Below are 19,111 nucleotides of genomic sequence, written 5' to 3' on the forward strand. Positions count from 1 at the left end.
CCCAGGCCTTTCAGCACGGCAGGCCCCTTCTGAGCCTCAGTTTATCCCCTTTGCAATGGTTGGCAGAGGACGGGGCCAAGGAGAGGGTCTTCCACCAACACACACGCCCTCAAAGATTCACATAATGACACCCCAAATACAAAAAAGGTTATTATTCAAAGACTCTCTTGGGTAGGATGAGTTCACAAGAGTCCTCGATGGCTTTGGGGTGACGGCTGAGCAAAGCTCCCTGTGGGCCTCCATGTCACAGAGAGCCAACCCGGAGCCATACCGAGAGTGAGGTGGAAACACACACCCAGGTGGCCTCCTGCTGCTGGGTTTTAGAGGTATCACTGTATTCGCCTCATTGCTGCTTCTTGGGGCCAGGGGGAGTGCGGGGTGGTGAGGGCAGGAAGAAGGCTGGCTGGCGCAGGCAGCGGTAGGCGAGCAGGTGAGGTCCCAGCGCGAACAGGAGGTTGCAGAGGAAGAAGCAGGCCCAGGCGTCGTCGGGCACGCGGTAGGTGAAGGGCGTCCGAGGGTGCATGGATGCACCCACGTGTGAGAACTGGGCCTGGCAGCCAGACACACCGGTGGACGTCAGCGAGGGGGGGGGGGTGCGTGCCAACAGCCCTGCCTCACACTTGCCAGCGAGCCCCTCTACCACTTGAGCCTTGCTCCCAGCCCTTTATTTGGGGCGTTGCTCATCTAGCCTGGACTGCAGCCCACTCCTCATCTATCTTCCTGCCTAGCCGGGATTGCAGCAGTGAACCATCACCACTGGCTTATTTGGTTGAGGTAGAATTCTTTTGGTCTTGGTTTAATTTGGTCTGTGCTACCCTCCAAGCCGCTGAGATGGCAGAAAGTGAGCCATGGTGCCTGGCTCACCATCCTGGGGTGTTTGAAACAGGCAGAGCCCAAAGACCCCATCCTCAGGCCTAAGTTGGTCCCTGAGTTCTAGACAGTCTTGGTTCTGATTTGGGTAAACTTCTCCTCATAGCTCCTCAGTTCTGCCCCCTCCTCCCACTCAGGGCTGGGGTAGTCTGGGCCTTTGTCTCCCCAGACGAGGGAATCCTGGGGTTTGGGGCTTCTTGGATACCAGGTTGGGCACAAAAGCAGAACCGGACGTCTGCCCTGCCCACCCCTCCCCACCTCACCTGGCCAACAGCTCCAGCAAACACCAAGGCCCAGTCAGGCAGCCAGGTGCAGCCTGGGACGACCAGGGCATAGGCGGCCAGGCCGCAGAAAGGCAGGAAATAGAACAGGTACACCAGCATCTGGGAGGGGAGCAGTGACCTCAGCTTGACCTTGAGACCCCTGAGAGCTCCCGGGGACCCCTGGAGGATCTGAATGACCCCAGACCCCAGGTCTAGTGCAAAGACACCTCTATTTCCCTGATACCCACTGAGTCCACCCACCATTCTCTAGAAGTGGCATATGATCCTGACTTAACCAATCAGAACACTTCACTGGCAAGGCCATAGTGATTGACAAGGGATAGGCCAGTCAGAGCCTGCCTAAGACAGGTGCTGAAAGCTCTTTGAAGTGACCAAGTGGGGTGGTTGAAAGTCTAGAGCTGCCTCTGGCACCCTGCAAAAGGGCACCATGCCAGGAAGTCAGGGCTCAAAGACCAGAAGTAGCTTGAGCACCTGGATTCAGCCATATCTGATGCCCACATGGATTCCCCCCCCCCTTTTTTTTTGGTATGACAACAAATTTCAAATGTCTCCCCTAACTGCATGTCTCACCTGAACCTTTGGGTAGGCTACGGGATCCCGCAGGTAGGGCTCATACTGGTAGATGTAGACAAAGCAGGCATCCGTGGGGCAGTCAAGTACCACCTGGGGCAGACACAACAAGCAATCCCCTACCTCGAGCCTCCCCCACCCCCCCCCTAGGTAGGGCTCCCCATCTCTGGGCCTCCCAGCCTTATTCTCTTGCTTGTGGATTCACACATGTAGGAACTGTGGAAACAGTACAGGAAAATGGAGCCTTGTCATGGCACTCAGGCCAGATTTGATCAAGAACTTGCTCCCGGGATCCAGCCGTGTGCAGCCGAATCAGGCACACGCACCAGGCCCCTGAAGAGTGAGAAGAAGGCAGCCAGGATGAGGTAGAGGAGGAGGGCCAAGTCGGCAGGACGCTGCAGGAGGCGCTTCCTTTGCGATTCCTGGACCTGCCCCAGGTGAGAAAAGCAGAGCTGCAGGGAGCTCACGGGAGCTCAGGGGAGCCCACGGGAGCTCAGGGGAGCCCACGGGAGCTCAGAATCAGCTCATCTGTGCATCATCATGATAACCAAGGAGACCTGAAGACACAAGAACTTTTTTTTTTAGGTGGGAATGGGGGGAGTAGTACTGAGGTTTGAACCCACAGCCAGGGTGCTGTCCTTTAGCTTTCTTCCGCTCAAGGTTGGTTGGCACTGTACCACTTTGAACCACAGCAAGACAGGTGTGAGCCAACGGCCCCCAGCATCACATATTTTAGACTTGTCTATTTGTGTCAGTTGTGGGGCTTGAACTGGGGGCTTAGGCGCTGTCCCTGAACTTTTTCACTCAAGGCTGGGGCTCTTTGACTTTGAACCACAGTGCCACTTCTTGTTTTCAGATGGTTCATTGGACATAAAGCTCTTATGACCTTTCCTGCCCAGGGCTGACTGGGGACTCTGCTCCCACCTCAGCCTCCTGAAGGCATGCAGGACAAGGTGGCAGCCTGCCCAAGGACCAGGCACTCACCACGTCGGGGGTACAGCTGGTTGGTGCCCGGGGTTGGTGGAAGATCCTCACACCAGCCCAGCACGGGATGAGCAGGTAGAGGAAGGTCAGGAAGAAGGAGGGTCTGATCTCTGAGCTGTATTTGCCTGGCGAGAGCATGTGAAGGAAAAGAGAATTCACTTGGGGGCCGGGATCGGAAGTCTTGATGGATAAATGCTGTCCCCACCGTAGCTCCAGCACCCTGGATGGCTCCCTCTGGCCTACAGCTGTCTCTGACAGCCATGCTCCCAGGCCTGGTCTGCCTCAGTGGACCCTCTGGCAATGGGAAAGCTCTGGGGTGTCTCCCCTGCTATGGGCTTGCTTTGCTGTCTCCTGTGTCTGCCTCCCAAGGCTGGCCCAGACTTTATTCTGTTCTCAGCCTCCACCCTTAAACCTCCCTTTCTGTGCAAGGAATTGTGGGTAGCCCCTTCCCCCAAAACCTAGGGCCAGTAAGCCAGGGGTGGGGGGACTGACATTCATGTGGTACAAGGAAGGGAAATGGGGCCTTGAAGGAACAGAGACCCTAGGGAAGGATGGAGGGTGCTTAGGTGGGGGGACCTCAGGGCACAGGGTCGGGTCCCTGAGGAGCTGGGCGTCCTCCACGCCCGACGCTCACCAAGCATGTTTCCTGGGATGAATACCAGGAGGCTGGTGGCAAAGGAGCCCAGCCAGTAGAGTCCCAGGCTCCGAAAATGCTTCCTAGGAAGGGAAGGGAGGGAGAGAGTAGGGGGAGCCAGCACCCCGATTCCAGGCTGGGCCCCAGCCAGGGCGGAGGCCACCCTGGGCCCTCCAGTTCTGTCATTTTGAATTCTCCAGGACCCAGAGCTGGCCCACCCCTGCTTGGCATCCCGCCCCTCCTGGGCCCTAGACAGGGACACAAGATGGTGGCCACCACCTGCTAACAGCCAGGGGCACCTTCTCTAGCCAGCCCTGGCTTCAGGGCCCTCCTGCCTTGGCTGCTGCCCAGACCCAGGGCCCTACCCTTGGACCCCACCACCCCCAGGGCATCACACCTCTTTCGGATGGCGCCTGCCATGGCCAAGTAGAGCAGGTAGTGGACGGTGCCATCCCAGTAGCAGCTAAAGATCCCGTGGGCTGTGCGCAGGTAGGGCTCGGCCTGCGTGGGCAGGGAAGAGGCTCAGGCCAGGGCGGGGTGGGTGGGGCACCCGGCTGGCCCCCTACGCACCTCCTTGGTGTAGAACTCCATGAAGCCCACCACGTAGCCGTCCTCCTGCAGCGCGATGACCAGGTCCACCACGGAGGTGAAGGCGAAGATGGCGCACACTGCGGTGGAAGTGGGCGGAAGGGGGTGGGCCCTGGGTGGGCGTGGCAGGGGCTGGGCGGGGACTGTAGTCTCTTTCTGGAAGGGGCTTGTGGAGAGGGTCAGTCCCTGCTCTTAGGAGCTCCAGGTCTTAGGGTTCCCCAATAAAATGGGGGTGTTCTACACCTTGGGATCTCCAATCTCACAGGACCCCAAGCTAATGGAGAAGACCCTTCTGGGTTCCCAAGTCGGAGGGTGGAAGCTCAAATGCAGATAACCCCCTTCCCACCACCCCCAGCCCACTCACCGGCGTAGAGTGGGTCGTGGGGGATCTCTCCACGGGCCACGTTGTAGATGGCCAAGAAGAGCAGCCCCAGGACCAAGGCGCTCATCAGGGCCACCCACACAGGGCTAAGGGGAGGGAAACCAAGTCAGGGAGGCCAGGCCCAAGGCTGGGCCACACTCCTGCTCAGGGGAAGGACAGACTCCAGGAAGCTTATCATGAATGCCATTCCTAAAACGCTTTCCAACCCGCAGGGTCCTACTCAGAGCCCTTCTAGAAGGCTTCCCTTCCTCTTCTTCCATCCTCTTTCCTCTCTGTGCCCCTCTGAGGCCAGGCTCCCCCAGAGGCGCTAGTCAACTCTGCACACCTTGGTCTGAGGCTCCCAGCCCTTCCCAGCTAAAGTCCAAATGCCTGTCATCCATGGGGCCCTGCCCCTGCCCATCTACCTCTCCCCGATAAGACGGGTCAGCCAGAGGTGCAGATAACAAGCCAGGTCTCTGGGTTACCCCCAACCCAGGTAGGCAAACCTGGCCAAGCGGTGAGACTTGTCCAGGGTCACTCCACAGGCCCGTCTGCTCCCTCTGGAGCGTGCCTGTCCCCTGGGGCCAGTTTGGCCCTTTCTGTGCATCAGTCCATTCACAGTCAAGACAGCCTGTAAACCAGCTCGCCACACATCCACACCAAGGCCTGCATAGCAGCGGGACTTCTGTGTGGAGGTCATGGGGCATCCAGGCCACCAACACCCCGACTCTCGTCAGGGCCTTGCTTTATCCCCCTGCCCCCTCACTCCTCCTCCGCCCCCTCCCTGCACGCACTGCGAGATCACCGGGACGTGGCTGAGCACATAGGACACCGGGAGTGCTGCCAGCGACAGCGCTGCGATCCTGCCGGCCAGCCGGATGTCCACCTCCATGGCTGTGCTGGGCCGGGGCTGGGACGAGACTGGGATGGCTTGGTGGCCCTGCCGCCTCGGTGGATCTGGGCACAGGCAGGGACACAGGGCCCGCCCCGCACAAAGGTCGACCTGTGCCCTGGGCTGAGGCCCCGCCCCAGCCACCTTGGGCCCCTAGGTGCCCAGCCTCAGTTTCCCCGTCTGTCAGAAGCTGGGACTTGCAGGATCAAGCAAGGGAAGATGGGATCTGTGGATCCTTGGGTCTGCTCCCCTCCCTCCACCGGGGATTCAGGGGGTCCCAGGCACCTTAGGACCAAGTGAGCACTGGGAGAGTGTGGGAACTGTGACAAGGACCTTGGGGACACCGGTGTGGGGCTGGCTGGGGGCCTGTGGGGGCCATGCAGGATCCTGGACAGGGCACTGAGAGGATTCTGGAGTGGGGGGTGTGGGTTGGTGTAGGGAAGGGGAGCCTGGCAAACGGGTGCTGACTTCTCCCTTCCAAGGAGCCTCAGGGGTGTGCCCTGGGGGATGGGCAGCAACTCTTTCTCGGTACCCTAGTGGACTTTGCAGGTCGGGTCTGGCTGGCCTGGGCCATGAGGCCCCCAGCCTGGCTGGGAGCTGATCCAGCCTCCGGGTGCTGCCTCCAGCTTCTCCACGGGGACCTGGGTGTCAGGCCCGGCTGTTTGGGGCCGGAACGGCTGTGTGGCTGGAGTGTTCCTGGCACACACTGGTGTCCACATCTCTCCTCCCCCGTGTGGGGTAAAGTCCGGCTCTGCTGGGCACACCTCCAGGGTCTCAGAGAGAGGACGCGGTCCTGGCACTGGGCCCCGAGTCCCATTTCCTGAACTGAAAATGGTGGGGGGGGGCCTTGGGTACCAGCACCCTGATACTGGACCTGGGTATAACAGTGTCCCTTCCTGTATGCTCCACGTGGCCACCGGCCTGGCAGCCAGGAGACACGGCCACCCACAAGACGGCACCAGGAACCGCGTGTTGGCCGTGCTGGCCGTGCTGGGGGTCCGGGGCCTCGAGCCCAGGGGCTGGGAAGGCTCATCCCTCCCGCTGAGCTGGAACCCTCCCTCCGTGTCTCCAGCCGCACGCAGCCCTGCACAGCGCATGGACACAGACACAGGACACGGTGTTGGGTGGTGAGCACTGGGACTTTAATGCTTGGAATGACACGGTGGTGACGTGGGGACAGCTCCAAGCACGAGGACTCCACGCAGGGGTTGCCGGGCTCAGTAGTATGGCCGCCTAGGGTTGTTCTGCGGGAGGGAGGGAGGGAGGATTAGTGGGGTCATGGTGGGGGAGGGAGGGGGAGCCCCAGTGTGTGCGGGGTGCTCTGGGCACGCACCAGCGGGTTGGGCCGGAAGCGGTAGGCCAGCATCATGCGCTTGCGGAACGCCTCGTACTCGTCGTCCTCCTTGGACAGCTCGGCCGGCCGGTCGATGCCGAAGCCTGCGCCATCCACGGCGGTGGTCCCCCTGCGAGGGGACAGCAGCGTGAGGGCATGCACCCTCCCGAGGTACCCATGACAGGCCATGTGGGGAGCCCGGCCCCTGGGGTCCACCCAGCCCAGGAGGGAGAGGGGGGCAGAGTGGCAGCCTGGAGCTGTGGCAGCGGCACAGGACACCCTCACACTGAAGGTCATGGGGGGGTGGGGAGTCCTGTTAAGTTTCGGGAAAGTTCTAGCAACCTGCCTCTCAGGAAGGGGCCCCAGGAGGCCACAGGGTGCAAGTACTCACTTGTTCACGGGATTCTTGATGCCCTGGCCCTCGGTGCCCAGCCCCTCGCCCTCCTTCCAGCCCATCTTCATCAGCATCTGGTAGCCGATGTTCTCCACGGTCAGCTTGAACTCCTTGTACTCCGAGTAGTCGGGCTCGCGGCCCTCCTGTGGGGGGAGGGCGGGGGCTCAGGGGTCACATGGGGTCCTCGCCCTGCCCACTGCTGCCCCCCTGCCCCGGCCCTCTGGGCGGCACCACCCGCCCGTGCCCATTTCCCCCAGGCCAGGTCCTCTGGAGGACCCAGGCCTTGTCCTTCCCTGGGTCCCCAGAGCAGTTAAGAGGGAAGTGGACACGCGAGCCTCTGTCAGGTCACGTCGGATGGCAATGCGGTGTTGAGATGGGATACGGATGGTACCAGTTTCTGCAGCCCCCGCCGCCACCTCACCAGTCACGGGTGCCTGGCTGCACTCTGCAGACACCGCGCTGTACCGGGGAACTGGCGCAAAATCGTGGCTGAGCTGCCAGCTGCCAGTCCCGGGTGCAGATGGCGCCTGCCGCCCAGACACGCCTACCGGGCCTGCAGGCTGCGGGCTCACCTTCAGGGCCTTGAAGGTCTCCATGAACTTCTCCAGCTCGTCGGGCGGCAGGAAGTCCCCGATGAAGTGCTTGCCCCGGCCCATCTTGGTCAGCTGCTCGGCCCACTCTGGCAGAGGAAGGGAGCGGTGAGGGGACAGTCGCAGCTGCTGCAAGGCCAGGCCCCCGCCCCGGCGCGCCGGTGCCCCACGCACCTCGTGTCTTGTCCATCTCCATGCGTCGCAGCTGGTGCTCCCAGGTGCCCAGCTCGCTGTCCACCTCCTCGTCGCTGTCGTAGCCATGCTGGTGCTGCTGCAGAGCGCGCTCCCACAGCAGCTGCATGTCCTGCATGGCCCGCTTGTGCTGCATGATCATGTCGTACATCTGCTGCATCTGCGGCGGCCGGGAGATGATGACGGAGTGACGGTGGGGCCTTACCCCAACCTGCCACCCCGCCACTCGGGAGGCCCACCCTCTGGGAGTGGGCAGCAGCCACCCCAGGGCCTCGGCTCTGGCGCTACTGCAGGCTGCGGAGGACCCTGGAAGAGCCTGTGGCTGAGGGGGACAGGGAAGGGGACAGGGGACTGGGATAGACCCCTGTGGCCTCACCTCCTGCTGCTCCTTCAGCTGCTTTTTCTGGGCATCTGACAGCTCAGTGACGCCCACCAGCCCCACTGGCTTCCCCTTCTCGTAGCCAAGCCCCTTGAGGTCCTGAACTGCAGAGCAAAGAAAGGACAGGTGGTCAGCAGTGACCCTTGGCGTGGCTGTGGTGCGTGGCGCGTGCAGCAGGGCGTCCTGCTGCAGGTATTCTCAGCACAGCCAGTCCCGGGATCCCAGGCCTAGGACATGCACAGGCGTCCTGCCCCAGGTCCCCCCGCAGCCGACCGGGGCCTCTGCCATACGCTGACTGCTACAGGGGAGAGGTGACCATGAGGTCCTGGACATGTGCTAGAGCACACCATGTCTCAGGAAGTGGTTGTCCCCAACAGGCAGACGAAAGCTCTGGGGCGGAGGGGGGTGTGGGTTCCCAACGCAGCTCTCTCTGCTCCGGGGAGGCAGCCAGAGCGGCTGACATTTAATTTGGCATCAGTTGGGGAACTTGTCTGGCGTAAGCCACATGAATCCAAGGAAGACACAGTAATGTCCCATCTGGGTGCAGGAAGCCAACAAGTCCCTCAGGGGGAAGCTTCCCAACAGGGGGAGCGGCTGGGGGGTGAGTGGGGGAGCAGAGATCCCTATGGGAAGGGAAGGAACAGGGTTCTCCAGCCACAGGGGCAGATGGGTTACCTGCTTCTACCCTCAGCATGGGGGACCAGCAGAAAAGCCTCATGCCTGCAATAACAACTACTCACGAGGCTGAGATTTGAGGAGTGTGGTCCATGAGACTATCTCCAATGAATTACCAAAAAGCCAAAAGTGGAGCTGTGGCTCAAGTGATTTGGGTGTCAGCCTTGAAGCCGGGTGCGGTGGCTCATATCTGTAACTCTAGCTACTCTGGAGACTGAGATCTGAGAATCACGGTTCAAAACCAGTCCTGGCATTAAAGTCCAATTAATCACTAGAAACCCAGAAGTGGTGCTGTGGCTCAAGGGATCGGATGGTAGTCTTGAGCTGTACAGCTCAGGGACAGAGCCTAGGCCCAGAGTGCAAGCCCCAGGAGAAACTGAAAAAAAAAAAAAAGTGTCAGCCTTGAGCAGAAAAGCTCAGGGAAGCTCTCAGGATGAGTTCAAGCCCCAGGGCTGGCACTAAACAAAACCAGGAAAGAAAAATGGGCTCATGGTTGCTTCTGGGGAGCTGAGGGCTGACTCCACAAAGGCTTAAGGTTAGTGCAGCGGCCAGGAGTCCATCCCCAGAAAGCAAGGGAGAAAAGAAAAGAAAAGGAAGAGGCCGGGAGTTTGGTCTATAGATAGAGGGCTTGCTTAGCATGCACGAAGAACCAGGTTCGATTCCTTGGTAACACATATATATATAGAGTTAGCATTGAAAAAGCCCAAGGACAGTGCTCAGGCACTGAGTTCAAGCCCCAAGAATGGAAGAGGGGCGGTGGGGGAGAGGGAGAAAGAGAGAGAAAAAGGGAAAACGGTACTGCGGAAATAACCAGAGAAGAGCCAAGCTGGGGTATGACTTGGGTGACAGAGCACCAGCTGAGCAGGCATGAAGCCCCCGAGTTCAAACCTCAGAACCACTAAGAACTTGAACGATGACCACTACCACTTAGACAGGCGAGAGGTCAGCACACTGGCACTTGGCATCCTAGCTATACAGGAGGCCTAAGAAGGAGGACTGCAGGCCACGGCTGGCCTTCAAGCCGAAATATGAGACATGAGACCCTATCTGCATAACAAAACAAAAACGACTGCAGGTAGGGCTCAAGCTTTTGGTATGCCTACCCAAAGCAAAGCCCCTGAGTTCAAATCCTACTTCTGGCAAAACAGAGAAAAAGCCCTATACTAAACAAGCTCCCTGGTTCCTTCCTGAAGAGAAGACGAGTCTCGCCTCCTCCCCATGGAGCGTGGCCAGGGTCTTGCCACAGGGCTCACAGTCCATTCAGACAGGGTCTCAATCTTCTCCCTAGACTGGCCTCAAACCCCCGATCCTGGCCTCCCTGTGGCTAGGACTGCAGGCGGGAGCCCCTGCAGCTCTGGTCATTTTCTTGAGCCAGGGCTACGCACCCTGGATCTGGAGATGGCTCTGCCCCAGCCGGAAGCTGTGGAGTGAAGGAGGTCTCCCAAGGGAGCATGTGCGCTGGGCTATGGAATGGAGGGGCAGGGCAAGGCCAGGCCTACCTGACAGGGGTGAGGGGGAGGCATCCACATCCCTCTGCACCAGCTCTGAGGGGGGCAGCTCCACCTTGTCCTCTGCGGGTCCCCACCGGCTCTTCCGCTTCCTCTTCACGGTGGCTGTGGAGGCTGGCTTCCCAGGAAGGGCAGCGGCAGGGGTGATGGCAGGTGTGGGGGCAGATGAGGCAGGGCAGGGGAAGGCTGGCGGTGAAGGCCCTGAGGGGCCCTTGGGTGGGGACTTGCGCTTGAGGCTGGGGTCAGGGGGGCCTGCGGAGCCCGCCTTGGCTTTCCGGAACTCCTCCAGCTTTTGCCGGTAGTATTTGTGCGCCTGGCTATTGGGTTCATAAAGGAAGCTGCAAAGAGGAGCAGGCAGGACGTCATCAGTGGGGCTCCATGGCGGCCCTGGTTCTCGCAGGGCAGCTGGAGCACAGACGTGGTCACAGGCTTGGGTGGAGGCTGGCTGGGGCACCCAGGCATTAAGAATCCCGATGAAGCAGGGCTCTAGCAAGGCTCGGAAAGCAGATCTACCTAAGGATCTTGGTTTGAAGCCAACCCAGACAGACAAGTCCATGAGACTCTCATCTCCCACTAGCCACCAAAAATCAGGAGTGGAGCTCCTACCTTGAGTGAAAAAACTCAGAACAGCCAGACGAGGTGGCTCATACCTGTGATCCTAGCTACTCAGGAGGCTGAGATCTGAGGATCAAGGTTCAAAGCCAGCCCAGGCACAAAAGGACCTGAGACTCTTATCTCCAAATAAACTCTAGAAAATGGAAAGTGGGGCTTGGCTCAAGGGTAGGGTGGTAGCCTTGAGCTGAAGAGTTCAGGGACAGCGCCCAGGCCTAGTTCAAGCCCCCTGTCCCCCAAAAAACAAAAAACAAAACTCAAGAGAACAGTGTCCTGAGTTCAAGCCCCAGTACGTACATGCATACTCACACACCCAGGAAAAAAAAAAATTGATCCCTAAAGAAATTTACCAAGTTCTGTTAGCAAATCTTGGTAAGCGAATGTTGCCCTGATCACTGGGGACATCAAGTCAGAAAACTGTGTGGTGGGGGGACAGAACCCAGGGCCTGGCACATTCTACTGAAGTGTTTCCACAGCTGACAGCCTGCAGCCCCTTGTCTTCCCAGTCGGGGTCCTCACACTCCCAGTCCTCCTCTTCAGCCCCAGGTGCCCGGTCACAGGCTCCGCCCCATTCTGTACTCGGGGACTGCGCTGCTCCAGAGCGTCCTCCGGCCTGTGTCCCAGGTTTGGTGCCCTGTCACCAAGCCTGACTGTAGCCCCTGCTCTGCAAACCCCTGGCACCCAAAAGCTGAACTACATGAGGGGCAAACAGGCAGGGGAACATGGATCCAGCCCTCAAGTTGGGCTCCCTCATCACTGTCCTGCCCTGGCGCCTGCCCTGTCAGGTGGCAGGGTCCCAATCTGTCCCCTTGCTGTAGAGGGGACCCCCCCCCCCGAACACACACAATAGGAACCCATCCGAGCAGGAGTGGCTAGCACTGCCACTGGCACGGGTGGCGCCTGCGGGACCTGGAGCGCCTGTCTCCGGGGGTGGCGGCTGGCATGACCCCACTTACCTGAAGGCCTGGTTGTCACGGTTGTTCTGGAGGGCAATGGTCTCCACCTCGGGACCCCCATCTGCTATGAACCTGGCCAACTTTTCTGCAAGGTTCTTGGCCTCTTGGTCCTCTGGGGGTGAAACTTTAAGCAGGCTGTCAGTACTGAGCTCAACTCACCACACCCAACAGCCCAACGCCTGCTAAGAGCCCCACGAACGAGTGGGTTGTTTAGGAGAATGCAAAGAGAAACAGGCAAACGGGAATCTGGTTACTGCATGGAAACACACGCCACCCTGCCACCACCCTGCCACCCCACCCAGCGCTGCCTGCCCCCCTCAGCCAGGGTCAGGAGAGCGAGCCCTCACCCTTCACCCTCCCGTCCTAGGGAGGTGGTCGTGGGTCCCAGACATAGTGCCCTGCCACTCGATACCACCTGGCTGAGTTTTGTCATCTGTGCTAGCTGAAGCCTAGAAGGCCTCCCCATTGGCTCACCCTCGGCCTGTGTTCTGTCCCCGAGTCCCTCAGCACCAGGTGCCACCACCCTGACTCCTGCTACGATCACAAGGGCCACATCGGTCCCTCCCTACACACAGCCAGCCTAGGGGCCACCGCTGAGCCCCTCAGGCCCCCAATCCAATGGGGGTGTCTGACACGCCCACGGGAGCCCTGTGCCTTGGCCAACCAGAACCCCGACCTCCCCGCACGCCCCTGCTGCTTGCTCACCTCTCTGTGAGGCGGCCTGTGCCTTCTGCGCCTCCTTTCTAATCTCGGCCACCTTCTTTCGGTAGTACAGGAATTCCCTGCTATTCTTATCGTGTAAAAACCTGCCAAGAAACACCCAGGCAGGGATGAGCTGTGGGTGGCCTGGACACCCCTGCCCCCATGCACAGCGAGCAGCCCCGGGGTGGGGGCGGGGGACTGGCAGGAATTCCAGGGGCTGAAACTGGGTGTGGTGGCTGGCGCTGCCCAGGACCTCAAGCTAGAGGCCACTCTGAGCCACGTGGCTAAATCTCAACAAGTGCGGGTAGGGGGCTGGGCTGCCGGGCCTGGCCAGGTGTGGGACGCTCACGTCCTCCCAGTACTTACGCAAACGCGGGGTTTTCCTTGTAGTCCTCCATAGCCACTTTCTCTAACTCGGGGCCTCCTTCTGCCACAAAGCGGGCCAATTTCTCTATCACTTTCCGAGTCTCGGCTCCCTCTGGGGGTGAAACTTTAAGGAGGCTGTCAGTACTGGGGCTCAACTCACACACCCCACAGTTACAGGCACTCTCTCTATGGACCACAACGACAGAGGGGTGGGGAGAAGAGTGTGAGATGCGGAGGCCGCCGCCCGCCACAGAGTGCTGGGGTGGCCTCATCCTGGGGAGACTCGCTGCACTGAAACACAGGGGTTCCCCATGCTATCAGGGTTTTTTTTGTGGGGGTGACACCTCCTCCTTCACCGTTTTTAGTATGCTCTTCAAGAGGGCAAAGTCTTAGAAAACATGGCTCTGACCTGACTCAAGACTTATTGGTGGCTTTCACTCCACAGCCACTCGTGGGTGGTAGGGGCTCCCCTTGCCACCTGCCAGGACCCGGTGTCTGGGGTCCATAGCCAGTCCCATGTCCAGAAAGTCCTGGGGGCCACAAGTGACAGAACGAGCTTCTGCTGCCATCTGTCTGGGTGCTGGTGGTGGCAGTAGCAGCTGTGGCATTCGGTGGGCACGGGGTCTCTGAACCCTCACAGCTATGATGGACAGCATTACAGTGTTTCCCTGGATGGGATGGCTCTCGGGAGCCTGGTTTTGCACACCTCACCGGTCTGTTTCCAGGGTGGATGGTGTCAGTGGACTGTAGGGATTGTGTGGTTTGAGACTCAAGGGAGAAATTTGTGCCACTTGGTGCCTGGCCTAACTGCAATTATTTCCCTTCTTGCGTGGCTTCCAGGAAGCACAGGGTGGAAGAGGACAGGACCACACGTGATCTACGTGGGGCCTGGGCAGCTCCAGGGGTGTTCTATGCCTGGCTTTGCTCCCTCCCTCTGCCGGCCCCTCCTCCCATAGGTTTTGGGAGAGCTCCAGCCCAGTCACCAGGGTGCTCATGGAAGCACCCCGAGCTGTCCCCACTGTCAGAACCCCCCAAGCAGCCAGGGGTCCCCATTGCTGGAGGCCCAGGCCTGAGCACCCAGGGGCCTGCCTGGGCTGTGTGGTGGGGGAGGGGCAGCACCACACCCTACCTTTGATCTCCAGCCACTGCTCTTCATCCTCCTCCTCATCCTCATCATCAGGGGACTGGAAGACGCTGGGGCGCTGGGCCACGGGCAACTGCTTGGCGTGAGAGTAGTTCCTGGTGGGGCCCGGGGCGGCCAGCCCCAGGCTGGGCCGCCTGCTGAGCAGCAGGGGCCGCCTCACCGCACTGGGTGGGGGTGCGCTGGGGGGTGTGCTGGGGGGTGGGTCTTGGGACAGAACAAAAATAGGTTACCTCAGGAAGACTGCACCCCACACAGGCCACCTCTCACCCCAGCGCTGGGCCCCTAAGGAGAGGGCTCTAGACCCAGAGATCTGCCAGGCCCCCACCGGGAGAGGACAGGGGTGGGGCACATGCCTTCTTCCCTACCCACCCCGATTCTGGCCCAAGGGGAACTCCCAGTCTGAGGTCGCACAGGCCAAGGACTCCATCGCTAGGCCCGCCTCTCTGGGTAGATTTCAGCCTGACGTGGTCTCCACCTGCAAGGCTGCCACAGCAGCAGGCGAGCACAGGCTGCCAAGAATGGTGAGGCTCCTGCCAGTCCCTCAGTCGCTGTGCGCCTAGGGGCCCGGCCCAGAGAGCTGGCGTCTCCTCAGTGACCAGCAGGTATGGACGGCACAAGGGGAGAGGCATCTCTAGGGTTCAGGGACCCCAGGGTAATAGGGAGGGCACTGCAGGGCCCATGTCCCCCTCCACTGTGGTGGGCACACAGGCTGGCTCCAAGCGCCAAACACAAGGCATGGTCGAAAGCAGACAGGTGTGGCCATGGTGGGGGAAGGTGGGTACTGGGGCACAGGGCTGGGGCACAGCAGAGCATCCCGAAGAGGCCTGAGGGCCAGGCACCAGCTTCTGGCCGGGGAGTTTTTTGTCTATCATGGGGCTTGAACTCTGGGCCTGGGCACTGTCCCTGAGCTGCTTTTGCTCAAGGCTAGCACTCTTAACCACTTGCACCACAATGCTACTCCAGCTTTTTCTGTGTGAGTGATACAGAGCTTCAGGCATGCTGGGCAAATACCCTACGACTAAGCCACAGTCCCAGACTCCCCCTTCCCCACTCCCCTGGCTGAGTTTTTCATGAGTAAATACGAAGGGGAGAATAGAGGGCCAGGTGTCCAATCAACACGATTCCAGTAGGGACACCACCACCTACTTTGACACGTCTTTTAGAAGGAAACTGAGGCAGAGCCCACAGGACCTTCAACCCTCATTCCCAGCACAGATGTAAACACAGGTGGCCTGGAACCATGGCTAGGGGGCCCAGTCACCTCCAGGCTGCTGCCCCACTTCAGCCGGGCGGGGGAGGGGGCGCCGTGCTCACCTGTGCTCGTCTGGGCCTTCTGCAGCTTCAGAAACTGCTGCAAGAAGCTGCCATCGTTGGCAAACTTGTTGGAAATACAGGAAGAATTGTGTGCATTTGCGATTCTAGAAGCAAGACAGCAAGGAAGTGACAGAGTTATACAGGGCGGAGTTGGGCCATGTCTCAGTGTCCGGGGCGGCACCACTCAGAGGGAGGGAACAAGGCCTTGGCTGCCTGAGTGGACTCTGTGAGCAGTGAACGATCTGGCTGCAGTGAGAGCAACAGCCAGTGTTCTGAACAGCAGCCCTGTGGTCGCGACAGCTTCCAAGACAGCTCGTCTTCTCCTCTGGATCAATGGCGCCTGGCCTGTCTGCCACCATTTAAAAACATGGCTTCTTACTGCCTGCATGGCACGGTGAATTGAGTTTCTAATTTACACCAGGGCCAACCTAGACCTTAGGACTATTTGTGCTCCCCACTTTCCTGAGGTGACAGTCCCATACCACCACTTTCCGGAGGTGACAGTCCCATACCACCACTTTCCGGAGGTGACAGTCCCATACCACCACTTTCCGGAGGTGACAGTCCCATACCACCACTTTCCGGAGGTGACAGTCCCATACCACCACTTTCCGGAGGTGACAGTCCCATACCACCACTTTCCGGAGGTGACAGTACCATACCACCACTTCCACCACTTTTTTTTTTTTTTTTTTTGTCGGTTGTGGGGCTTGAACTCTAGGCCTAGATGCTGCCCCTGAGCTCTTTTTTAAATTTATTTTTTGCCAGTCCTGGGCTTGAGCTCAGGGTCTGAGCACTGTCCTTGGACTTTCTCAAGGCTAGAGCTCCACCACTTGAGCCTCGGCACCACTTGCTGCTCTTTTCTATGTATGTGGTGCTGAGGAATCGAACCCGGGTCTTCATGCATGCTAGGCAAGCACTCTCCTACTAGGCCAAACTCCCAGCCCTGTCCTTGAGCCACCATTTGAGCCACAGCGCCACTTCTGGTTTTCTGGTGGTTAATTGGAGGTAAGACTTTAGTTCCTAGGCTGGGAGAGTGGCCTAGTGATAGAGTGCTTGCCTAGCATGCACAAAGCCCTGGGTTAGATTCTTTGGTACCACATACACAGAAAAAGCAGGAAGTGGTGCTGTGGCTCAAGGGGTAGAGCTCTAGCATTGGGCAAAAAGTCCAAGGACATGGCCAAAGAAAAAAAAAGGGGGGGGAGGGATGGATGGGGGGGAGAGGGACTTTAGTGTTTAGGTTGGCTTTGAACCATGATCCTCAGATCTCAGGCTGTGATTAGCTAGGATTACAGGCGTGAGCCACCATGCCTATAATCCTAGATCTGTCAAGAGACAGATCTAAGAATTGTGGTTTGAAACCCGTCCAGGCAAAAAAGTAGTGAGATTATTTTTTCCAATAAACCATCAGGAAACCAGAAGTGGCCCTCTGACTCAAAGTGGTCCAGTGCTAGCTTTGAGCATAAAGAGCTCAAGGACAGTGCCAAGGCCCAGAGTTCAAGACTCAGTTCAGATACATGGGTGGACACACACACACACAGAGACGGAAGGAGGTGGGTAACTCAGTGGCAGACCACATGCTTATTACCTACAAGGCCCTCACTTCCACCTCCAACACTATAAAACAACAACGCAACACAACACAGGGACACTTCAGACCCAGAGCAAGGGGCCTGTCCTTTTGCTAAGCCACTGTGAGATTTCAGCCTTAGGGCAGAGCCCTGGCGTGAGACACAGCTGATAGGCAGTAAATAATTGACGCAGTAGCAGGCAGGCCTACTGGGACTCCTACCCCTTCTCTCCCACCACACAGCCTCAGCCTAGGGCCAGGTGTATTCTGTCCAGGATCTGGTCACAAGCCCTGCCCCACCCGTCACTGTGCCCAGCTAAGAATGCCAGGCCCAGGGGCCACTTACTCTCCAGGATGGGGGGGTGAAGGGCTGGTCATTTGATCCTGTTTGGCTTTCTGCTCCATTTTGGCTTCAATTTCTCGCTTCTTCTGAGCGATGAGTTCCTCCTGGTAAAGGACGTTCATGCTCATCTTTCCAGACTTAGGGGGCGCAACCCCGAACCATCGATTGGCCTTTCCTGGGGAAGGAAGGAAACAGGTCAGAAATGACCTCCACTGCACAGGTCCTCGTTGGCTTCCAGCAGTTGACATTGCCTTTCCCAAGTTCAGCGTCAGGCTCTGGGTGCCGAGTGTCTTTCAGGAAGCTTCCTAAGTTGAAGAACTGCTTCCACAAGACTGGTTGAACTACTGATACCTGATTGGATTATGACGGCACTAAAGTCATCTGTGTACAAGGATTTGTGTGCACGCCAGTCCTGGGACGCCAGTCCTGGGACTTGAACTCGGGGCCTAGGCATGTGCCTGCACTTTGTCACAAGGATGGAGTTCTAGCTCTATCCACAGCTCCATTTCTGACTTTTTCTGGGTTATCTGGTAGCAAGTCTCAGCCTTTCGTGCCCAGGCTGATTTTGAACAACAACCCTCAGATCTCAGCTTCCTAAACAGATAGCAGCCAGGCCTGAGCCATTAGCTCTCATCCTGGGTTGACATGGATGAGTTCATGGCTGAGTGGATTATGAGGAGGCGGGATAATGGGAGGCCTGTCTTACAAAAAAAGGGCGTAACCCTTCTCCCTCTGGTCTCCTCTCCTCCCTCTCTGCTTCTGCTCCGTCCCCCCCAAAGTCCTCTGCACTTGCCATTCCACTTGGGTGGAGAAGGATTTGCTCTCCAGGCCTTTCCACAGAGTGCATCTTATCTTACAAAAAGCTTCAGAGACAGAGAGGAAAGGGGGGGGGGGGGAAACCCTTCTCTGAGCATCACATGAGTTATCACATAACCGCGGCCTGCAACCCCCACCTCACAACACAACTCTTGGCCATGGTTGCTCCTTGCTGCACTGACCCAGTAGAAAAGAGCCCTGAGGAAGGCAGCCCGCTCGGGTCAGCCCGGCGCCTGCCCCCCCCCCCGCGCCCCGAGGCTCACGCTGGGTGGATGCACGCATGCACCCGCGCCTCGGAGGTGGGGAGGGCGGGAGTGAAACTTCGGCCAGAGTGGGGTTCGAGGAGCTGGGACGCGCGTAACGGGGGTGTGGGGAGAGAGAGCCATGCGGGTAAGGAAGGGTTTTTGTTCTCGAGCCAGGGGGCAGATCTAAGAGGCACGGGGCAGCCCGGGGGCTGCTTTTGTCTGTCTGGTTGTGTTTCTTACGAACGGAGCTGGCCGAGGCCCCAGAAGGGGATTATTTCGGGAAAACAGGCCCCAGACGATCGCGGGGAAGCGATCTTTCTGGAAAAGCCAGGCGGGGGCGGCCGGGGAGCCGGGGGTCCGGGGCGGCGGAGCGGCCGGGGGAGGCGGGCGGAGCGGCCAGGGACGGGAGGCCCCGGGTGGCCCGACCCGCCGGGCGGGCGACCCCGCACCTAGCCGCCCGGAGAGTCCCGGCGAATGCCCGGGGAGGGCGGGAGGGGGGGGAGGCGGGGGCTGTTACCTGCAACATCCCGGTTGTCCATCTTGAGACTCATCCAATCCCACAATGCTCCCGGCGCCCGCTGCGGAGGGGGGGGAGGGAGGGCTGTTATGGTGCGCGCTGGCTCACGGGAGATGTAGTTCACGTCGGGCAGCCACGTCCAGCCACTGTGTGGACACCGAGCGTCTTCTCCAGAAGAACACAAGCAAGAATCAGCGCTACGGGGTCCCGACGACCCGCGGACGTCAGCCTTCCCTCACAGTTTTCCGGGAGCCGCAGCCATCTTAAAAGAA

The 19,111-nt window shown here is 59.2% G+C and overlaps 2 protein-coding genes across 2 annotated transcripts; both read right to left on the reverse strand.

Annotated features, from left to right (window-relative positions):
• Nucleotides 1-140: 140 nt before the first annotated feature.
• Tm6sf2 (transmembrane 6 superfamily member 2) lies at nucleotides 141-5,189 on the reverse strand. Its single transcript, XM_090321034.1, has 10 exons — nucleotides 5,086-5,189; nucleotides 4,295-4,398; nucleotides 3,913-4,010; nucleotides 3,740-3,843; nucleotides 3,343-3,425; nucleotides 2,709-2,833; nucleotides 2,051-2,152; nucleotides 1,725-1,817; nucleotides 1,134-1,253; nucleotides 141-550 (listed from the first exon to the last, which is right to left on the reverse strand). The coding sequence occupies exons 1-10, from the start codon at nucleotides 5,181-5,183 to the stop codon at nucleotides 344-346; spliced, it is 1,134 nt and encodes a 377-aa protein (XP_090177160.1). The 5' UTR covers nucleotides 5,184-5,189; the 3' UTR covers nucleotides 141-343.
• A 1,114-nt stretch (nucleotides 5,190-6,303) lies between these two features.
• Nucleotides 6,304-19,101, reverse strand: Sugp1 (SURP and G-patch domain containing 1). The gene is made up of 14 exons (XM_090334916.1): nucleotides 18,840-19,101; nucleotides 17,265-17,436; nucleotides 15,349-15,452; nucleotides 14,020-14,238; nucleotides 12,891-13,014; nucleotides 12,528-12,628; nucleotides 11,823-11,946; nucleotides 10,246-10,592; nucleotides 8,069-8,175; nucleotides 7,675-7,852; nucleotides 7,483-7,589; nucleotides 6,908-7,053; nucleotides 6,517-6,646; nucleotides 6,304-6,427 (listed from the first exon to the last, which is right to left on the reverse strand). The coding sequence occupies exons 1-14, from the start codon at nucleotides 18,871-18,873 to the stop codon at nucleotides 6,401-6,403; spliced, it is 1,920 nt and encodes a 639-aa protein (XP_090191042.1). The 5' UTR covers nucleotides 18,874-19,101; the 3' UTR covers nucleotides 6,304-6,400.
• Nucleotides 19,102-19,111: the final 10 nt, after the last annotated feature.

The sequence above is a fragment of the Megascapheus bottae genome, chromosome 1, assembly GCF_031878675.1.
Source record: "Megascapheus bottae isolate mThoBot1 chromosome 1, mThoBot2.hap1, whole genome shotgun sequence".
In the NCBI taxonomy this organism is placed as follows: domain Eukaryota; kingdom Metazoa; phylum Chordata; class Mammalia; order Rodentia; family Geomyidae; genus Megascapheus; species Megascapheus bottae.

Coding starts and splice junctions, on each gene's coding strand:
- Tm6sf2 (XM_090321034.1), bottom strand. CDS start 5,183: ATGGAGGTGGACATCCGGCTGGCCGGCAGGATCGCAGCGCTGTCGCTG. Junction 1,818..2,050: donor TCTCACTCTTCAGGGGCCTG/GTGCGTGTGCCT, acceptor TGTCTGCCCCAG/GTGGTACTTGACTGCCCCAC. Junction 551..1,133: donor TTGCTGGAGCTGTTGGCCAG/GTGAGGTGGGGA, acceptor TCTGGCTGCCAG/GCCCAGTTCTCACACGTGGG.
- Sugp1 (XM_090334916.1), bottom strand. CDS start 18,873: ATGAGTCTCAAGATGGACAACCGGGATGTTGCAG. Junction 14,239..15,348: donor GAAGGCCCAGACGAGCACAG/GTGAGCACGGCG, acceptor TTCTGTCCCAAG/ACCCACCCCCCAGCACACCC. Junction 6,428..6,516: donor GCTTCCGGCCCAACCCGCTG/GTGCGTGCCCAG, acceptor TCCCTCCCGCAG/AACAACCCTAGGCGGCCATA.